The sequence below is a fragment of the Vipera ursinii genome (genome assembly GCF_947247035.1).
Source record: "Vipera ursinii genome assembly, chromosome: 6".
In the NCBI taxonomy this organism is placed as follows: domain Eukaryota; kingdom Metazoa; phylum Chordata; class Lepidosauria; order Squamata; family Viperidae; genus Vipera; species Vipera ursinii.
Window position 1 is genome coordinate 9,108,599 of NC_139515.1, and position 18,650 is coordinate 9,127,248.

The 18,650-nt window shown below is 43.4% G+C and overlaps 1 protein-coding gene across 1 annotated transcript in view; it reads right to left on the bottom strand.

Moving 5' to 3' along the window:
* CCDC3 (coiled-coil domain containing 3) overlaps positions 1 to 18,351 on the bottom strand; it is a gene marked incomplete at its 5' end in the record, with an annotated part of 48,012 nt that extends 29,661 nt beyond the window's left edge. Inside the window, 2 exons of the mRNA XM_083366352.1 lie at positions 13,344 to 13,518; positions 17,975 to 18,351. Coding sequence (XP_083222478.1) covers positions 13,344 to 13,518; positions 17,975 to 18,351 — 552 coding nt within the window. The remainder of the gene's footprint in view (positions 1 to 13,343; positions 13,519 to 17,974) is intronic.
* Between the last annotated feature and the right edge of the window lie 299 nt (positions 18,352 to 18,650).

The window sequence follows — 18,650 nt, forward strand, 5'->3', positions numbered from 1 at the left end:
TTGGAGGCTTTGCAGAGTCCTCAGCCGGGGACCTCTTCTCAGCTGTGTGAGCCCGAGAGTGCGGAGGATGATGACCCACAGCTGGCCCTGTTCAAGGACGCCCGACGCAGGAGGCAGACGAGCAGGGACAAACAAAGAAAGACTATGGGACTCCTCGGGAGGAGGCACAGGGAGACCACGCCCTGAGCTCTCTATAAAAGAAGTGTTTGGGGAGGGGCTGGTTGCTGAAAGCAACTTTTTCCGCTTGAGAAGACAAGCTCTAGTGTTTTTGTTAACTGCGTAATTAAATCTTGGCAGAAGCCTTTTAGCCTTGGACGCTCTCCAGTCTCTTCTTTCTGATAAGGGGTTTGTTAGAAGAGGGCTGGTTCAGAACAGTTCTGTGCGCCTTTGGCATCTAGTCATGCCGGCCACGCTGGCTCTTCGGCTTTGAAACGGAGATGAGCACCGGCCCCTAGAGTCGGAAATGACTAGCACGCATGTGGGGGGGAACCTTTACCTTTACCACAACTTCATTGGTTGACCATAAAGGATCTGAGTGTGGATGGCATCAAGAAAAGAGCCCCACAGATGCCAATACCCAAATGGTTAACCTATGATTGGATCTTCCATTTCACCATTCTGTAGCCTGGTGCGGAAACAGAGGTCTACTCAGTATGTTCTCACTCATGACCTGTTCCAACCTGGATGCTCCCAATAAAGGTTCATTCCAGAGTAGGTCTGTGATTAGCAAAGCCACAGTAGCACCTAGAACAGGGCTTCTCAACTTTGGCAAGTTCACGATGGGTAGACATCAGCATGGCTAGATGGGAAATTCTGGAAATTGAAGTCTTAAACCTGTCTTAAACTTACCAAGGTTGTGAAACTCTTGTAAGAACATAGTTACCTTTAGTACCAATTCCTCTACTAGCTAATACCTGTAAGCTTTAACCATGGGACCAAGGGGTGTTTCAGACTTTCTAAAGGTCCTTTCACATGACACAGTATGATGTCTCTTGGATTCCGCCATGACACTGGTTTCTCCCGACTCAGCGGTCCTGAATCTCAAATCAAAGAACTTCCCTTTGGAAAATTGAGATGTTGAGTTCTGGAAGGATGGCAGTTTCGGAGCCACCCTCTTGATGGCAATTCCTCACAAAGCTTATTTCACAGCTCCACGGGTCTTCTGGTCAGAATGCTTCTACTGTCCCCAAGTAGTCTTGCACCAGTCTGTGGGCTTCTTTCAGCCAGAGGTCAACCCAAAAACAGTAAGGAAAAGACACCTTTGTCCACTGCTGTTCACCCTGTTGACCCACAACTGTAGTGCTAGGTTTGCCACCAACCATATTGCGAAGTTCACAGATGATACAACAGTAGTGGGCCTTATTTATGACGACAATGGAGGTGCTTACTGCAAGGAGGTTGAGGGTTTGGTGAACTGGTGTAAGGAAAACAGCCTAATTTTAAATACTGGAAAAACCAAAGAGATCATTGTCGATTTCAGAAAAGGCAGGCACAGCCACACTTTTTTGTGCTTTAATGATTCACCTGTGGAGATGGTTACCAGCATCAAATTCCTGGGTGTGCAGTTAAAAGTAGGCTGGCTTGGTTGCTCAACAGCGAGACACTGGTGAAGGAGGCACAGCAGCACCTGCATTTTCTGTGTCACATGAGAAAAGCACATCTTCCTTCCCCTGTCCTGACCATTTTGTACAGAGGGACAATTGAGAGCATCCTGGCATACAGCATCACAGTCTGGTTTGGAAGCATCCCTGCTTCAGACAGGAAGGCAGTGCAGAAAGTGGTGAGGACAGCAGAAAAGATCATTGGCAGTTCCCTCCCTCCCATCCAGGATTTAGCACACAAGCGTTGCTTGAGCCGGGTCCGCAAGACTGTCTGGGACACGACACATCCTCTTCACAACCTGCTTTCCTTGTTACCTTCTGGGAGGAGGGGACTCCGTGGTATCCAAAGCAGAACCTCCAGATTCAGTCACAGCTTTGTTCCATACAGCATTAACCTTGTGAACTCTAAAAGCTTCCTCCTTCCGTTATGTATTCAAGATGGACAGTGATTAATATTTATATGTTATTTATGTGTAAGGGTGTAGCTCTATACATATGTTATATATCAGGGGTCTTCAAACATGGTCCTTTTATGACTTGTGGATGTCAATTCCCAGAATTCCTCAGCCAGGCATTCTGGCTGAGGAATTCTGGGAGTTGAAGTCCACAAGTCATAAAAGGGCCACGTTTGAAGACCCCTGTTGAATATAGTATGTTTTAAGTGTGTGTTATGTATGTCTACACTTTGAGAGCAAGCAACTAAATTTCCCTTTTAAATGTGTGCCGTTGTGCCCACAGTAAAAAAAAAAGACAATAAAGGTTATCTAGTCTTTGGGCTGCGTGTGGCTCCTGCCTAGAAGCACACAGTTTTCATGGCACCTTCTTCTTGAGTTATTTTAGAGTTTCCAAGTTTGTTCAACCACGCCGAGGTTGTCCAGTTAGTCTCCAATCCAAGCATGAACCAGGTTTGACCCTGCTTAGCTTCAGAGTCCTCAAAAAAATCCGAATAGTTTCAATCACCGAAGTTTTGGGTCGATGTTCAGAGATAGCCTGATGGGAATTCATAATCTCTCCAGCCCATTCTGAGCATCTTGTGCTCTCCCACTGTGGTTTTGAAAAGGAAAACTTCAGAGACCGGAAGGAGATGCATCCCGAAGCCCCTTTTCTTTTCAATGAAGATTAGATACAGCTCACCAGGCCAGGAGATCCTCAGCAGCATGTTTAGCACAATAGGATTAAAGGGGATAATCACCTATCCACCTTGGGCCATAAAACAGCAAGTCAGCCCTGGAGAATGACTGTATTTCCCATTAACTCTTCCTGTATGTAGCCCACAGTGGCTGTAGGACTAAGCTGTTTGTTTCTGGTTTGGCAGGCTGCAGACATCACAATGCTAGTGGTGGGATTCAGCCGGTTCGCACCACTTTGGCAGAACTGGTAGCTAATTTTTTGTTGCCTGGGCCCAGAATGGACTTCTGGAAGCGGCATCCACACAGAGAACCGGTTGTTCGCCTATTTGACTCCCATCACTGTTTACAACACAATGCAGTGTTCTTTATTGCCCAAGTGTGATTGGGCAGACAAGGAATTTGTCTCCGGTACAGAAGCTCTCAGTGTACATACAAGCAGCGAAGTAATATAATCATCAGAAAGCGATGGAGAAAGTTATTAATAAAGATGAGAAGGATAATAATAATAATGATAATACAGCCATACTACGTAGCATGTAGGAATAAGACAGTGCTGTGGGAATTGGGCGTTTAGCAGAGTAATGGCATGTGGTGGGGGGAGGGAAGAACTGTCTTTGTGTCTGTTTATTTTGGCATGCAATGCCCTATATAGCGTCATTCTGAGGGTAGAAGTTGAAGCCATTTATATCCAGGAAGTGAGGGGTCTGTAGATATTTTCACAGTCCTCTTTCTGGCCCATGCAGTATATACAGTAGGTCCTCAATGGAAGGCAGGCTGGCTGCAATTGTTTTTTCCTCAGACTTAACTATCCGTTGAAGTCTGTGCCTGTCCTGTTTGGTTGCGGTGCCAAACCAGACAGTTATTGAGGTACAGTTGGCAGACTCAATCATTCCTCTGTAGAACTGGATCAGCAGCCCATTTACTTGCAGTAAAGCCGGTTGTTCTTCAGCAGAACTGTGCAGTCCTGGGATATCCACCAAGCTTTCTCAAAAAGTGAGAAAGAGTTCCTCTTGCATCTTTCGTCAAAGAGGCACACCAAGATCTGCCTTGCACGAATGCATCATGCCTAGCAGGCCAACTTTGTAGATTTCCTGGGCAAAGTAGCATTATGTAAAATGTTGTGTAGAACACACAACTGTCGGACCATTATATGATACACAAGGAATATACAGTATGTCATTTGGAAGGAAGGAAGGAAGGAAGGAAGGAAGGAAGGAAGGAAGGAAGGAAGGAAGGAAGGAAGGAAGGAAGGAAGACAGAAAGAGGGAAGAAGGAAGAAGGAAAAGAGAGAGGGAAAGGAAGGAAGGAAGGAAGGAAGGAAGGAAGGAAGGAAGGAAGGAAGGAAGGAAGGAAGGAAGGAAGAAAGACATGTTTGTATCTCTAGGATCAGAGCATATGAAATAAGCCAGTGAGGATTCTATAGCTCCTTATTAATTTCTATGGCATCTTACTCTCTAATGCCATTGGTGTTTTCCCACTGCGTAAAGGAAAGATCTTAATGAGCATCAACTCCCATGCTAGTTATTGCTGCACACCATACTTAACATGCAATCTTGGGTTTCTGTCATCAGGACTCTGACAGAATGCAAGCATCTGTTGACGTTGAGTTGTGGCTCACAAAAGCTAGAAGATCTTTAGCAGGGTTATGGCCATCGGGGAAGGTAGGTGTAAAATAGGAAGCATGTTGGGAGCAACAGATGGTGCCTCTTCCTCCGCTCCTCCACTCCACTCCTCTCCTCCTCCTTCTTCCTCTCCTCCTCCTTCTCCTCCTCCTCCTTCTTTCTCTTCTTCCTCTCCTCCTCTTAATTTTTCTCCTCCTCCTCCTCCTCCTCCTCCTCCTCCTCCTCCTCCTCCTCCTCCTCCTTTTCTTGGACTGTTATTGAGACAAAAGGGAGACATCAACGACCCCTCTTCTGCTCTTTCCCTCCCTTTTTTCCTGTCAAAACCTCTGAAGGAAATCCCATCTGGATTTTTTTCAGAGCACCTTTGAAGTTCTAAACATCATCCACACCAGTGCAGTTTAAAAGAGAACGCTCTGTAATTTCTGGCCACCAAATCTGCTCAATATGATATCTTGCTGATCTTTTGGAGGTGGAAATGAATCGCTCTATATATCTACCCCTCTCTGGAGATCCCTGGAGGAAAAAAACCAGGGTACCAGTTGGAGATCCCTGGATGAAAAAAACAGGGTACCAACTGGACATCCATGGAGGAAAAAAAAACAGGGTACGAATCAAACAGCATCCTGTAGAACAGAGAGCCCAAATGAGTTTGTAATGCAAGCCAGCATCCCAGACTTTACGTTTCAATCAGGAGTATGTGAAGCACCTCAAAGCCTTGTTTAAACACAACATTAGTGCCTGCAGTAATACTGTGTGACTAGACTCAACCTAGGCCAGGGGTAGGCAACCTCGGCTCTTTTATGACTCATGGACTTCAACTCCCAAAATTGAATTCTGGGAGTTGAAGTCCATGAGTCATAAAAGAGCCGAGGTTGCCAACCCCTGACCTAGGCAATCCCATCTATTTTAATTATGTCTTGAGGAGCAGATGGAAGTAGAAAGAAACAACTGCATCCATTAAAGGATCACCTGAAGACAATCTTTTTGTCTTATGAAGATTCCAAACTTTTACCAGAATATGTGCTGTTCCTATATGGACCGTTTTTAAATGTAGAAGTATCTGGTTTAGTGGTTTTATGGAAGAAAGAGGCAGTGTATTATGAGGAGTTCTTGGTGTTCTCTGAGCTGGCTGGTTTTCTTGCAGACATTTCATTACCCAACTAGGTAACATCATCAGTGCCGGTAGGGACTTCCTCCTAGCACTGATGATGTCACCTCGTTGGGTAATGAAACATCTGCAAAAAAAAATCACCAAGCTCAGAGAGCATCAAGGTACCCTCATTTCAAACGTGAGCTACAAATGTTCTCTTTTATTGGCAAATGTATTGTGGTAGGACTCTCAGACTATCGATTTTAAACTTAATAAAATAACAGTTTACTCGTGGAACTCCATGGGATTTCCTTCCATCAGGCAAACAGGTTGCTTATTCCAGGTTGCTTATCAATGTGCGTGCAGGAATAATCTTTATGGCAGTGAATGGATTTACTTCTGAGTAAGCACATGGGTCTCAGCTGCAGAATCTTCACACGGTGTCTTATCTGTCCAATTAAATTATACATGGCATGGCAAGGGTTGCTTACAAGTAACATCTGGAGCTTGCAATTAACATCAGAGGAAGATATTTTTTACTCCCCCAAGGAACAGAAGCATTTTAGATAACCCAGTGAATTTTAGGAGGAGTGAAAACTAGCCAGGTTTGCTAATAGAGGTTATCTGGTAGCTCATGTCAGCTTTTCTGCTATTATTCCATGAATAATGCTGTAACCAGTGTCTGGTTTTGATGAGGCAAGCTGAATTAATTAAACTAGTTTACTTTGGTGACAGCTGAAGACTTCCAGAGATTTCTGGGTAGGAATGCATTGTTTTCCCAACTTTATCTGCGGTACGTTAGCTCAATTTCTTTAGAAGACAGAAAAGGAACATCTGTAAGAACATTGTTGACTTCTTAATGAAATGGATTTGGCTCTTAAAATACTTTTAATTGGAAGGTGGGGACAATGCAGATACTCCTCAAATTACAGCAGTTCATTTAGTGACAACGGCACTGGGAAAAGTGAATTATGATCCTCTTTCACACTTACGACCGTTGCAGCATTCCCCACAGTCGTGTGATCAGAATTCAAACGCTTGGCAACTGGTTCATATTTATCCCGGGGTCAGGTGATCCCCTTCTGACAAGCAAAGTCAACGAGAAAGCCAGAGCTTCATTTCACAACCGTGTAATTCATTTAAGTACTGCAGTGATTCACTTAGCAAGTGTGGCAAGGAAGGTCATAAAACGGGACAAAGGCCACTTAACAAGTTTCTCACTGAACAACATAAATTTTAGACTCAAGTTTTGTATACGTACAGTTGCAAGAAAAAGTATGTGAACCCTTTGGGATTATGTGGTTTTTTGCATGAATTGGCCATAAAATGCGCTCTAAACGTCATGTAAGTCACAACAATAGAAAAACACAGTCTGCTTAAAATAATACTACACAAACATTAGCTGTTGTCATGTTTTAATTGAAGATAAGATGGAAACATTCACAGTGCAGGATGGAAAAAGTATGTGAACCTTTGGACTTAATAACTGGTTGATCCTCCTTTGGCAGCAATAACCTCAACCAAACGTTTCCTGTAGTTGCAGATCAGACCTGCACAACGATCTGGAGTAATTTTGGACCACTCCTCTGCACAAAACTGTTTCAGTGTAGCAATATTCTTGGGATGTCTGGTGTGAATCGCTCTCTTAAGGTCATGCCACAGCATTTCAATCGGGTTGAGGTCAGGACTCTGACTGGGCCACTCCAGAACGTGTATTCTGTTCTGTTGAAGCCATTGTTTTGTTGAATTACTTGTATGCTTTGGGTCATTGTCCTGTTGCATCACCCATCCTCTGCGGAGCTCCAGTGGCGGACAGATGGTCGTACGTTTTCCTGCAAAATGTCCTGATAAACTCTGGAATACATTTTCCCATCAATGACAACAATTCGTCCAGGCCCTGAGGCAGCAAAGCAGCCCCAAACCATGATGCTCCCTCCGCCATGTTTTACTTTGGGGATGAGGTTTTGATGTTGCTGTGCTGTGCCATTTTTTCTCCACACATAGTGTTGTGTGTTTTTCCCAGACAACTCAATTTTGGTTTCATCTGTCCATGTTTGAAGTTTGCAAAAGAGCACCTGGATGTTCCACAGCATTACTGGCAAACTATACTGTGGACAGATGAAACCAAAATTGAGTTGTCTGGGAAAAACACACAACACTATGTGTGGAGAAAAAATGGCACAGCACAGCAACATCAAAACCTCATCCCCAAAGTAAAACATGGCGGAGGGAGCATCATGGTTTGGGGCTGCTTTGCTGCCTCAGGGCCTGGACGAATTATTGTCATTGATGGGAAAATGTATTCCAGAGTTTATCAGGACATTTTGCAGGAAAACGTACGACCATCTGTCCGCCACTGGAGCTCCGCAGAGGATGGGTGATGCAACAGGACAATGACCCAAAGCATACAAGTATTTCAGCAAAACAATGGCTTCAACAGAACAGAATACACGTTCTGGAGTGGCCCAGTCAGAGTCCTGACCTCAACCCGATTGAAATGCTGTGGCATGACCTTAAGAGAGCGATTCACACCAGACATCCCAAGAATATTGCTACACTGAAACAGTTTTGTGCAGAGGAGTGGTCCAAAATTACTCCAGATCGTTGTGCAGGTCTGATCTGCAACTACAGGAAACGTTTGGTTGAGGTTATTGCTGCCAAAGGAGGGTCAACCAGTTATTAAGTCCAAAGGTTCACATACTTTTTCCATCCTGCACTGTGAATGTTTCCATTTTATCTTCAATTAAAACATGACAACAGCTAATGTTTGTGTAGTATTATTTTAAGCAGACTGTGTTTTTCTATTGTTGTGACTTACATGACGTTTAGAGCGCATTTTATGGCCAATTCATGCAAAAAACCACATAATCCCAAAGGGTTCACATACTTTTTCTTGCAACTGTAAGTGGAAGACCACCTGTAAACTGGGAAAAGTTATACTTCCTAACTATTGGAACTAATTAACTATTGTTTCCTTTGCTAACAAAATAATAATTGTAATGAAACAGCTTCAAGTTCTCTACTGCATAACTCTGAAGAAAAGCCACATGATTTAAAATTAATAGAGTATCTAAAACTCTGTCACTTTCTTCCAAGATAGGAGATTTTAAAAACAAGGGGGCACCCTTGCAAAATATTTTGTGCACTCTTGTTCTTCCGAAGTGTGCAGCCTGCTATTTTGCTTTGTACACTGACTTCTCCCAAAAATCCACTTTGGCAAAACTTCTGGGAACTGTTTTTCCCAACTAGTCCTCCCTAAATCTTTATATAAGTAAAACAACGCCATTCTTTTTATAAGGGAAGCAGAATTAGTTGACTTAAGAAAAGCCCAAAGTTTGCCAACAGAGAAGAAAACAGGCAGAGGAATAGAATTAATGGAAGAAAAACAGAACATTGACTGACTCACTGCATTATTTATCAAATTTGTATGTTGCCAGTTTGATTCATCGCATGGCAGTTAAATGAAGTCCCTGGCTGTCTGTATGGGAAACACAATGAGAAATATGTAATTGAACTAAATGCCCTTCGTTAATGAAGCTGGCTGGCTGGCTATTTTTCCAACAGACCTACACCCGGAGCTTTCAAAATTGCCATTTTAGGTCCTAGTTGGTGAACATTCGAACTGAGCAACTTGTGAGTCCTGAAATGCAGCATTTCTTAATCTTGGCAACTTTAAGATATGTGGATTTCAGCTCCCAGAATTCTCCAGTCAGCCATATTTATAGTTCCCACTTATCCCTAGGCTAAAGCCACTTTAAAAACATAACACAAATTATTTCACCTATTTGTTTACGTATTTAACATGTGTGACCACCCACACGTATGAAACATATGAACTGTTGCAGAAATTAGATATGGCTAGTCTAGAGAAAAGGAGGACTGGGGGTGACATGATAATGGTATTCCAGTATTCGAGGGGCTGCCACAAAGAAGAGGAACATATTCCCCACTTATTTTCCAAAGCAAAAGAAGGCAGGAGAAGAAAAACTGGATGGAAACTAATCAAGGAGAGAAGCAACCTGGAATTAAGGAGAAACTTCCTAAAAGTGAGAACAATTCACCAGTGGAACAGAAGTTGCCTTCAGAAGTTATAGGTCTTCATCACTGGAGGTTTATAAGAAGAGACTGAAATTCTGTTGCTGAAATGATATTGGTGTATGGTCTTCTACCTGAGCAGGGGGTGGACTAGAAAAGGGGTCCCCAATCCCTGATTCATGGACCAGCACCAGTCCACGGCATGCCAGCAATCGGGCTGCGCAAACAAGAGAAGCCCCATCCACGGGATGCAGGCACGTAAAACCACGGCCCCTCCAGTCCACCGGAAAACCTTTCTCCAAGAAACTGGTCCCTGGTGCTCAAAAGCTTGGGGGCCATGGGACTAGAAGACCTCCAAAGTCAGTGGTGGGATTCAGCCAGTTCGCACCAATTTCTTTGTTGCCCAGGCCCAGAATGCACTTCCGGAAGTGGCATCCACACAGAAAACCGGTTGTTCACATATTTGAATCCCACCACTGCCACAAGGTCCCTTCCTGTTCGATTCTGGTTCTGATTCTGATTCTCCCCAGGTAACTTGAGTGGCAACCAATTTTTTTAGAAAAATAAATAAATAAATAAAACCAACCCGCATTACAATACAAGAATAAATCCCCCACCATCAGAATCACCGAATCCACCATCAATCGATTAATTGTTTAAAATTATTTAAGAAATATCCATCCGCAAGCTTAGCCTCTGAGATCTTTGCAGTTGGGAAAAAAGATTGTGATGGAATGTTTGTGTATTTAAGGAAAGATAAAAATGCTGGAAGAATTGCAAAGAAGGGGCAGAAAGTGCTACTTAAATATAGATTACATTGCTTTACACACAGGTGCAAAAGACCAAGGGGGTGGGCGAGGGAAACAGGACAGCTGTTTCTTACTCTGTAATACATTTACTTCTCAGCTTCCAATTGTAGCACTTTGATTTTGGACAACTGTTCTTTAAAAGTCACCGGAACGGTTAATCGCTTTGACTCAAAGCGAGCATAAGAAAGTGGTGAGGGAATTAAATCCTTGCCATGGAATTCTCCCTTAGGAGAAGTTTCGACAATGCCAGAGTAGCCAAGAATAGTAAACTTTAGATAGACGATACTATGATTTTTCTACAAAGCCAGCCAGGGTGGATATTTCTGCACAATGAGTTCCCATCACAAGCAGGTCAAGGGAAGATTGTGTCCTATTAAGAATATCGCAGTTCAAAAAAGGACAGGGACAAATTTGGAGTGAATTCAGACAAAATATATGAAGCCATCTCAGAAATAGCTAAAGAAACTGGCTATCAAAGTTCTAGATTCAAGAAAGGTGCAATTTATCTGTTTTCGAGAAGACCTTTTCCCCCTCCTAATTTTTTTAAAAAAAGGACCGCAAGATATTTATAGTCTGGATTCCACTCTGGGTTTTTTTACAAGTAGAAAACCTCATTTTTTATGTACGGTTTGCTACATTGTTAATGACATGATTAAATGAATATGTGATTTATTTAGGGGATTTGTATTAATGTAATATATCAAGAAGGGGGTTCAGTGCTATAATTGCTGTTCGCTTTGTACAATTTAATAATTAATTAATCTGTTGTATAGTACTGTTTTCTGTTTAATTTTTTTTTAAAAAAAGGATAAAGTAGCTGGTAATGATATATTTAGCTTATCAGCTGGCAAAGATATGATTGCCTTCTTCTGAATTTTTATTTTTTTTTATTTTTTGCACAGAAGGAAACTGGACTTATTCTCTCTTATCCCAGAAGACTAGATTAGGACCAAAAGATTAGAAGAATAAAAAGGATGTTCAGAATACACATCAGATGAAAATCCAAAACTCTACAAGGTCTCAGAGAGTGGAACAAGCTGGTCCATGAACTTTTACAAGTTCTTCAACCTCTGGACACCTTCAAATTAAGGCTGCAGCCAAAGAGAATCTATTTAACCCTGCACTGAGCAGAAGGTTGGGCTAGATCAGGGGTAGGCAACCTTGGCTCTTTTATGACTCGTGGACCTCAACTCCCAGAATTCCTGAGCCAGCATGGCTCAGCTTGGAAACCTCTCCCTTTTCCCTCAGCATGGCTGGCTCAGGAATTCTGGGAGTTGAAGTCCACAAGTCATAAAGCGGCCAACGCCAGGGGTAGGCAACCTTGGCTCTTTTATGACTCGTGGACTTCAACTCCCAGAATTCCTGAGCCGGCATGGCTCAGCCTGGAAACCTCTCCCTTTTCCCTCAGCGTGGCTGGCTCAGGAATTCTGGGAGTTGAAGTCCACGAGTCATAAAAGAACCAAGGTTGCCTATCCCTGGGCTAGATGATCTTCCAACCCATAATTCTGTGAAAAATATTGTTGTGTATTTATTCCACCTTTTTCTAGCAGGAAAGAACCTGCAACAAGCCAACACAGGAAGGGTATAGATGGAAGACAACATCTTGGTTCTTCTGTAAAACCCAGTGAATGGGTTATTCTGTGATTAAAACCATGTCAGCAAGCATCCAGTATTTCTCCTTGAGACACCCCCCCCAATACAGCTGGGCAAGTGGTTATTTTTAATCAATCAATATTTTATTCTAATCTCAGACCAGAATAAACAAACAAACATTTTTAGTTTCTTAGGTCAGTGATCCAGCCTTTTTTCAATACAACGCAAAGTGCCTTTTGCATGAAAGCCACTATGTAAATGACAGGTGCGTGTTTACTTAGAATAAACACAGTTTTGCAAAGAAATATCTCTCTCCCTCATTTTTCTTCTACTAAAATCACACCAAGGCATATTATTCCTACAAAACCACTACAGGTAGTTCTTAACCACAACTGAGCTCAAAATTCCTGTTAAGAAGGGAGACAGTTCTTAAGCGAGTTTTGTCCCATTTTACGACTTTTCTTGCCATAGTTGTTAACTGAAGCACTACAGTTATTAGGTCAGTAACCCAGTTGTTAAATGAATCCGGCTTCCTCCCATTGACTTAGCTTGTCAGAAGGTCGCAAAAGGGGATCACGTGACCCTGGGACACTGCGACCGTCGTAAGTATGAGTTAGTTGCCAAGTGCATGTGAATCTTGATCACGTGGACATGGGGATGTGCAAGGGTCAAAAGTGTAAAAAACGGTCATAAGTCACTTTTTACAGTTCTGTTGTAACTCCGAACAGTCACTAAACGAACTGCTGTACGTTGAGGACTAGCTGCACTTACTTGAGGTAGGAAACAAAAAGAGGACAAACAAAGGTTACAGAGGTTCCTGCAAATAATCTCTCTTTGGAAACATGTTCATTGAAATTGGTTAGTGAACAACACCCTCAAGGTCATAATAATGCCAGAGTCACAAGAAGAAAACCATAAAAGTCACAATAAACCAATGGTGGGATTCAAATATGTTAACAACTGGTTCTCTGCATGGATGCCGCTTCCGGAAGTCCATTCAGGGCCTGGGCAATAAAAAATTAGCTACGGTTTCTGCCAAAGTGGTGCGAACCGGCTAAATCCCACCACTGCAATAAACCCAATGCTAGATCCTTTCTTCAGACAGACTCTCTGAAGAGTTACGAATGTTTGTTTTTTTTCAAATATGCAACTAAAAATCCGAAAGGTGGTTTTTGAAAAGGCAAACTGGACTTTGTTTTTCCTTGAAGGCCTTTCACTTCTCATTCAAGAAGCTTCTTCAGTTCTTCAGTGAACTGAAGAAGCCGCTTGGATGAGAATCGAAACGCCTTCAAGGAAAAATAAAGTCCAGTTTGCCTTTTCAAAATGCACCTTTGGGGACAACCGTGTCCTGGATGACTGACAATCTCGTACAGCTAAAAAGAAACTTGCATCCAACAATCTTCTGTTCGATAACTGGCTCCTGGGGGTGGGGGTGGGGGGAACATACACCAAAATAGCCTTACCCTGTTGTCCTCTTGCATCTCCCAGTCGCTGGAGAACATAGCAGTGTGGAGCCCTTGACTGCAGTTGGAAAATTGGAAAAGGCTTGAAAATATCCGCCGGTTTTCCTGCGTATCTGGAAATATCGCGTCCTGGAAATTTACCCCGTGTGGAAGGAGATTATAATTCTCATCCATTCTATAAAAGGAGGAGAAAGATCAAGGTTAAAGGTGTGGTAGAACAGACTGGGGGGAAAATATACCGAAAGATATATTTGCAGTGGCAAAGCACTTCTATATTATGGTTGAAATCAGAGGAAGCTTTTACGATGTAGCTTTTACGACTCAACTTGAGGAGGACTCCAAGATTACTGGAGGTTTCTAAGAAGAGCTTGGACAGCCATTTGTCTGAAATAATATATAATCTCCTGCTGGAGTGGTGGGGGAGAGGGTTGGACTAGAAGACCTCCAAGGTCCCTTCTATCTCTGTTTTATGAGTTGAGATTTTGTAGCTTCCTCAGCTCTCCTCACTTTCTGACTTCAGCTGATCAAGAAAAGCTAAGCAAAGCCAGATATTCTCAATACTTGTAGCTCAGATGGCAAACTAAAAAGACCAACAGAAAAAGATCATGGCGAGATGCTTCTATATAGTTGCAAAAAATAAATGAATATGATCGGGAGTTGAATTCCTCTCGAGGAAGATTTTACTTGCCTTTTTAAAAAAAAGTTTTTTGCATGGAGGGTAATGAGAGCTGATCTTCAACTCACCAGCCTTGGTCTGGATACACATTGTGCTAGTCACACTAATAACAGCTGTAACCCTGAAAAAGAGGCTGTTCTATATATCTCACAGAGTTATCTCACTCAAATAGTGCAGCGTCTGAAAACGCACCCCTTCTTTATTTTACGTGTTGTTAATTACCAATAGGAGTGGATATTTGTAGCTCAGGGTTGAATTGTGGGGTCCTTGCTGCTCTCTGAGCTTGGGGGGGGTGTTTTCTCTTGCAGACGTCTCATGACCCAACTAGGTAACATCCTCAGGGTTAGAGTGGGATTTGCAGAATGGGGAAGAAGGAGAGAAGGGGGAAGAGGACAAGTATCCTTGGTGCTCTCTGAGAGTGGTGGTGGTGGTTGGTGGAGGAGGAGGAGGAGGAGGAGGAGGAGGAGGAGGAGGACTTGAAAGTCTTTGGTGCTGTCTGAGCTTGGCAGTTTTCTTGCAGATGTTTCATGACCCAACTAGGTAACATCATCAGTGCTAGAAGGGAGGAGGAGGAGGAGGAGGAGGAGGAGGAGGAGGAGGAGGAGGAGGAGGAGGAGGAGGACTTGAAAGTCTTTGGTGCTGTCTGAGCTTGGCAGTTTTCTTGCAGATGTTTCATGACCCAACTAGGTAACATCATCAGTGCTAGGACAACCAAGCTCAGACTGTTATTCATAATAATAATAATAATAATAATAATAATAATAATAATAATAAAGTTGGAAGGGACCTTGGAGGTCATCTAGTCCAACCCCCTGCTCAGGAGGAAACTCAATACTGTTTCAGACAAGTGGCTGTCCAGTCTCTTTTTAAAAACTTCCAGTGTTGGAGCATTCACAGCTTCTGAAGGCAGGTTGTTCCACCGGTTAATTGTCCTCACCACCGGGAAATTTCTCCTTAGTTCCAGGTTGCTTCTCTCCTTGATTAGTTTCCAAGACTACTCTATGAAGGGAACACCTGGCCATCTTGATGGCCAAATCCTAAACTGGCTTGATCCACCCTTTATTACACGAGGCAGGGAAGAACACTCATCCTGATTTGTTTCTATTTCCCGGACATCATTTGAGAAAATCAGAGATCCCACATCTCCTTATCTAGGTCAATGCCTAATGAGACTGAAGAGTTCTTTTTCATCAAAATGGAATGACTTCATCATTCCTGGGATTCCCTGGTGGTCTCCCATCCAAATTATTAGCCCGACTTAGCTTTCAAACTCGGAAAGGTCATCCAGACTCTTTTCTGAAAATCTCTTTCCAAAGAACAAGGAGAGTGTGGATAACAGAAAAACTCTGCTAGGTTCAAACACTTGTGGCAGAGCCCCTCAAAGATTGTCACAAGAGAGTTGAGTGAAATGCTTTTTTTCCTTAACTGTGGCATTCCGGCAGCTGAAAAAACTTCAACTTGGGAGGGAATTAAATGGAGAAAGATTTATAGCAACCTTTCCCAGCTGACTGCTGTCCTTCAGATATATTGGAATGACAATGCTCCAAATGGTTAACCCCCATGCCTATGAAACTAATAGGAGGAATCCCAAAGGTGCTTTTTTCCCAAAGGAAACTGGATTTCTTTTTTCTTTGAAAACATTTCGCTTCTCATCCAAGAAGCTTCTTCAGTTCTGAAATGTTTTCAGAAGTGAAATGTTTTCAAAGAAAAAAAAATCAAAAGAGTCCAGTTGCCTTTTGGGAAAAAAAAAGCAGAAACATAAGAGGGCTTCTAAACTTCTTTCAACAGAGCTGGAAGGGACCTTGGAGGTCTTCTAGTCCAACCCCCTGCTCAAGGAGGCCTATACCATTCCAGACAAGTGGCTGTCCAGTCTTTTCCTGAAAACCTCCAGTGATGAAGCACCCACAACTTCTGGTGGCAAGCTCTTCCACTGGTTAATTGTCCTCACTCTCCTTAGTTCCAGGCTGTCTTGCCTTCTGGTGCCTTGCTTCATTTTTAGACCAACTTTGCTTTAAACTTTGAACTTTTAAAGTTTGAGTTTAAACTTAAACTTTGCTTCAGTTTAAACCAGAGGTGTCCAGCTTTGGCAACTTTAAGTTTTGGGGACTTTGTCTTCCTTAGCCAGGAGTTTTATGTCCACAGTTGAACATCTCTGTTTTACATCATCGTAAATAGATGCAGAGTGTTAGGCTGAGAAGGATTTACCCTTGGGCAGTTCAGTCCAACTCAGTCCAATTGTTCAACCTAACCCACTTCCTAAATGAACATAACAATAAAAAAAGCACTGAGGGAAATCCTTCTGTAGTCACTCATTGCTCAACTAGAAATTGGCATGTAAGTGTAATCACCAGTAAAAAAAAAACTCATCAAAGGGAGAGGGTTATTTTGTAGTTTAAGTGGGAATTCTAAGGATCATCACCTAAACTGCCATCTGTCCGTCCTCTGATCCTGTAAGCAAAGTTAAAATCCACAGACCCAGAGTTGATAGAATTAGTCCTTCTCACGTCAGATTGCAAGGGCAGGTACGTATGTGCATCCGCACATCTGTGCACTTACTGCGTTTTTAAATTTTCCCTTCAGTTACATAAATCTATCTCTGCGCACGTACGGAGGATTGTTTTTCCGCCTGGCGTGTCCTTTTAACTTTGTAACATCCAAAGGGCTGTTTACTTTGGGGAACACTCAAAAGCCTAGCACTGATGATGTTACTTAGTTTGGGTGATGAAATGTCTGCAAGAAAACCATCCTCAGAGAGCACCAAGGACCCCACAGTCCTCCTCCTCCTCTTCCTCCTCCTCCTCCTCCTCTCTTCTAGCACTAATAATGTACCCTAGTTGGGTCATGAAATGTCTGCAAGAATATTACCAAGCTCAAAGAGCACCAAGGACTACACAATAATAATAATCCTTCTTCTTCTCCTTCTGCTCCTCCTCCTCATCATCATCCCCCTCCTCTCTGCAACTCTCCCTCCCTTCTAGCACTAATAATGTGCCCTTGCTGGGTCATGAAACATCTGCAAGAAAATCACCAAGCTCAGAGAGCACCAAGGATTACACAATTCTCCTCCTCCTCCTCCTCCTCCTCCTCTCTGCAACTCCCCCTCCTCCTCCTCCTCCTCTCTGCAACTCCCCCTCCCTTCTAGCACTAATAATGTACCCTTGCTGGGTCATGAAACATCTGCAAGAAAATCACCAAGCTCAGAGAGCACCAAGGATTACACAATTCTCCTCCTCCTCCTCCTCCTCCTCCTCCTCCTCCTCCTCCTCCTCCTCCTCTCTGCAACTCCCCCTCCCTTCTAGCACTAATAATGTACCCTAGTTGGGTCATAAAACATCTGCAAGAAAATCACCAAGCTCAGAGAGCACCAAGGACCACATAACAAGAACAAGAACAAGAACAAGAACAAGAACAAGAACAAGAACAACAACAACAACAACAACAACAACAATAATAATAATAATAATAATAATAATAATAATAATAATAATAATAATAATAATAATAATAATAATCCTTCTCACCCTCCTCCTCCTAGCAAACCTCCTTCCCTAGAAGCACTGATGATGTTACCTAGTTGGGTCATGAAACTTCTGTAAGAAAACCACCAAGCTCAGAGCGCACCAAAGGACCCCTCGTTTCAACCCTGAACTACAATCTTCTCCTTTATTGGTACTCAAAAACATACACCAGACCTTGAAATCTGAAGGCAAAACTCCCTCTCTGTCACGTTCCGTTGGAGGGGGTTTCTCTCCGCCCTCCATCCTCAACTTGCTAAAGAGCCTTCAAGCCAAACTAGGAGTTTTTTCTATAGCAACGGGGATGGGGGGGTTCCAAGAACTGGGAAGCCTCTGGCAAGCTGCGCGCACAACTTCAGCACGAAATCCACAGAGAGTATTTTACTCTAGGGCAACGTCTCGTCTTTTTGCGGACGGGCAAATCTGCCTGACAGGCTCACCTGAGAAAGAAGAAGTAGGAATAATCTTGCATGACCGTGTGGGAATGGCAGGAGAAGTAGCCCAGTCCGGTGAGGTTCAACCGGGACCCAGCTGGCACTTCCAACATGCTCCCCCAAGCTTGATCACACAGCATCTCGATCTCAGCGGAGTAAAACAGCCCTCCGTCCATGGCATCGTACTGCCAGGGCAAGTAGTTGTACATGCTGTACATATCCTGGTGCAGAGCTAAGACTTTGGCATAGACAATAGTGGCCGCCAGCTCTGCTCGGCATCCCTCGCTAAGTGGCCTCCAGTCAGAGGGCAGCTGGCAAGCCAGGCTGGGTCCCAACTGCTGCCCAAGGAAGAGAAGACTTAGCAGCAAACTTGCTCGCTCCATGATGGATGAGGGCTGAGCTCTGGATACTCCAGGCTTCCTCGGAACTTTTTTTTAAAGCACACAGACCTAAAGGGAGGCTAAGTTTATGAAACAAGATGCCTGGGACAGGCAGGACCCGATTGGCAAGAAGCTGATTTGGAGAGGTGGTCAATGGCTCCGATTTGACCAATGGGGACCCTTCTCTGCAAGGGAGGGAGGAGCGGGTAACAAGAGACGGGGTGGGGGGTGGGGGGGGAAAGTTTCTTTAGTCAGTGTTCAGCAGGGGTTGCAAAAGAAGGGGCGCTATGCCATGTTTCTGC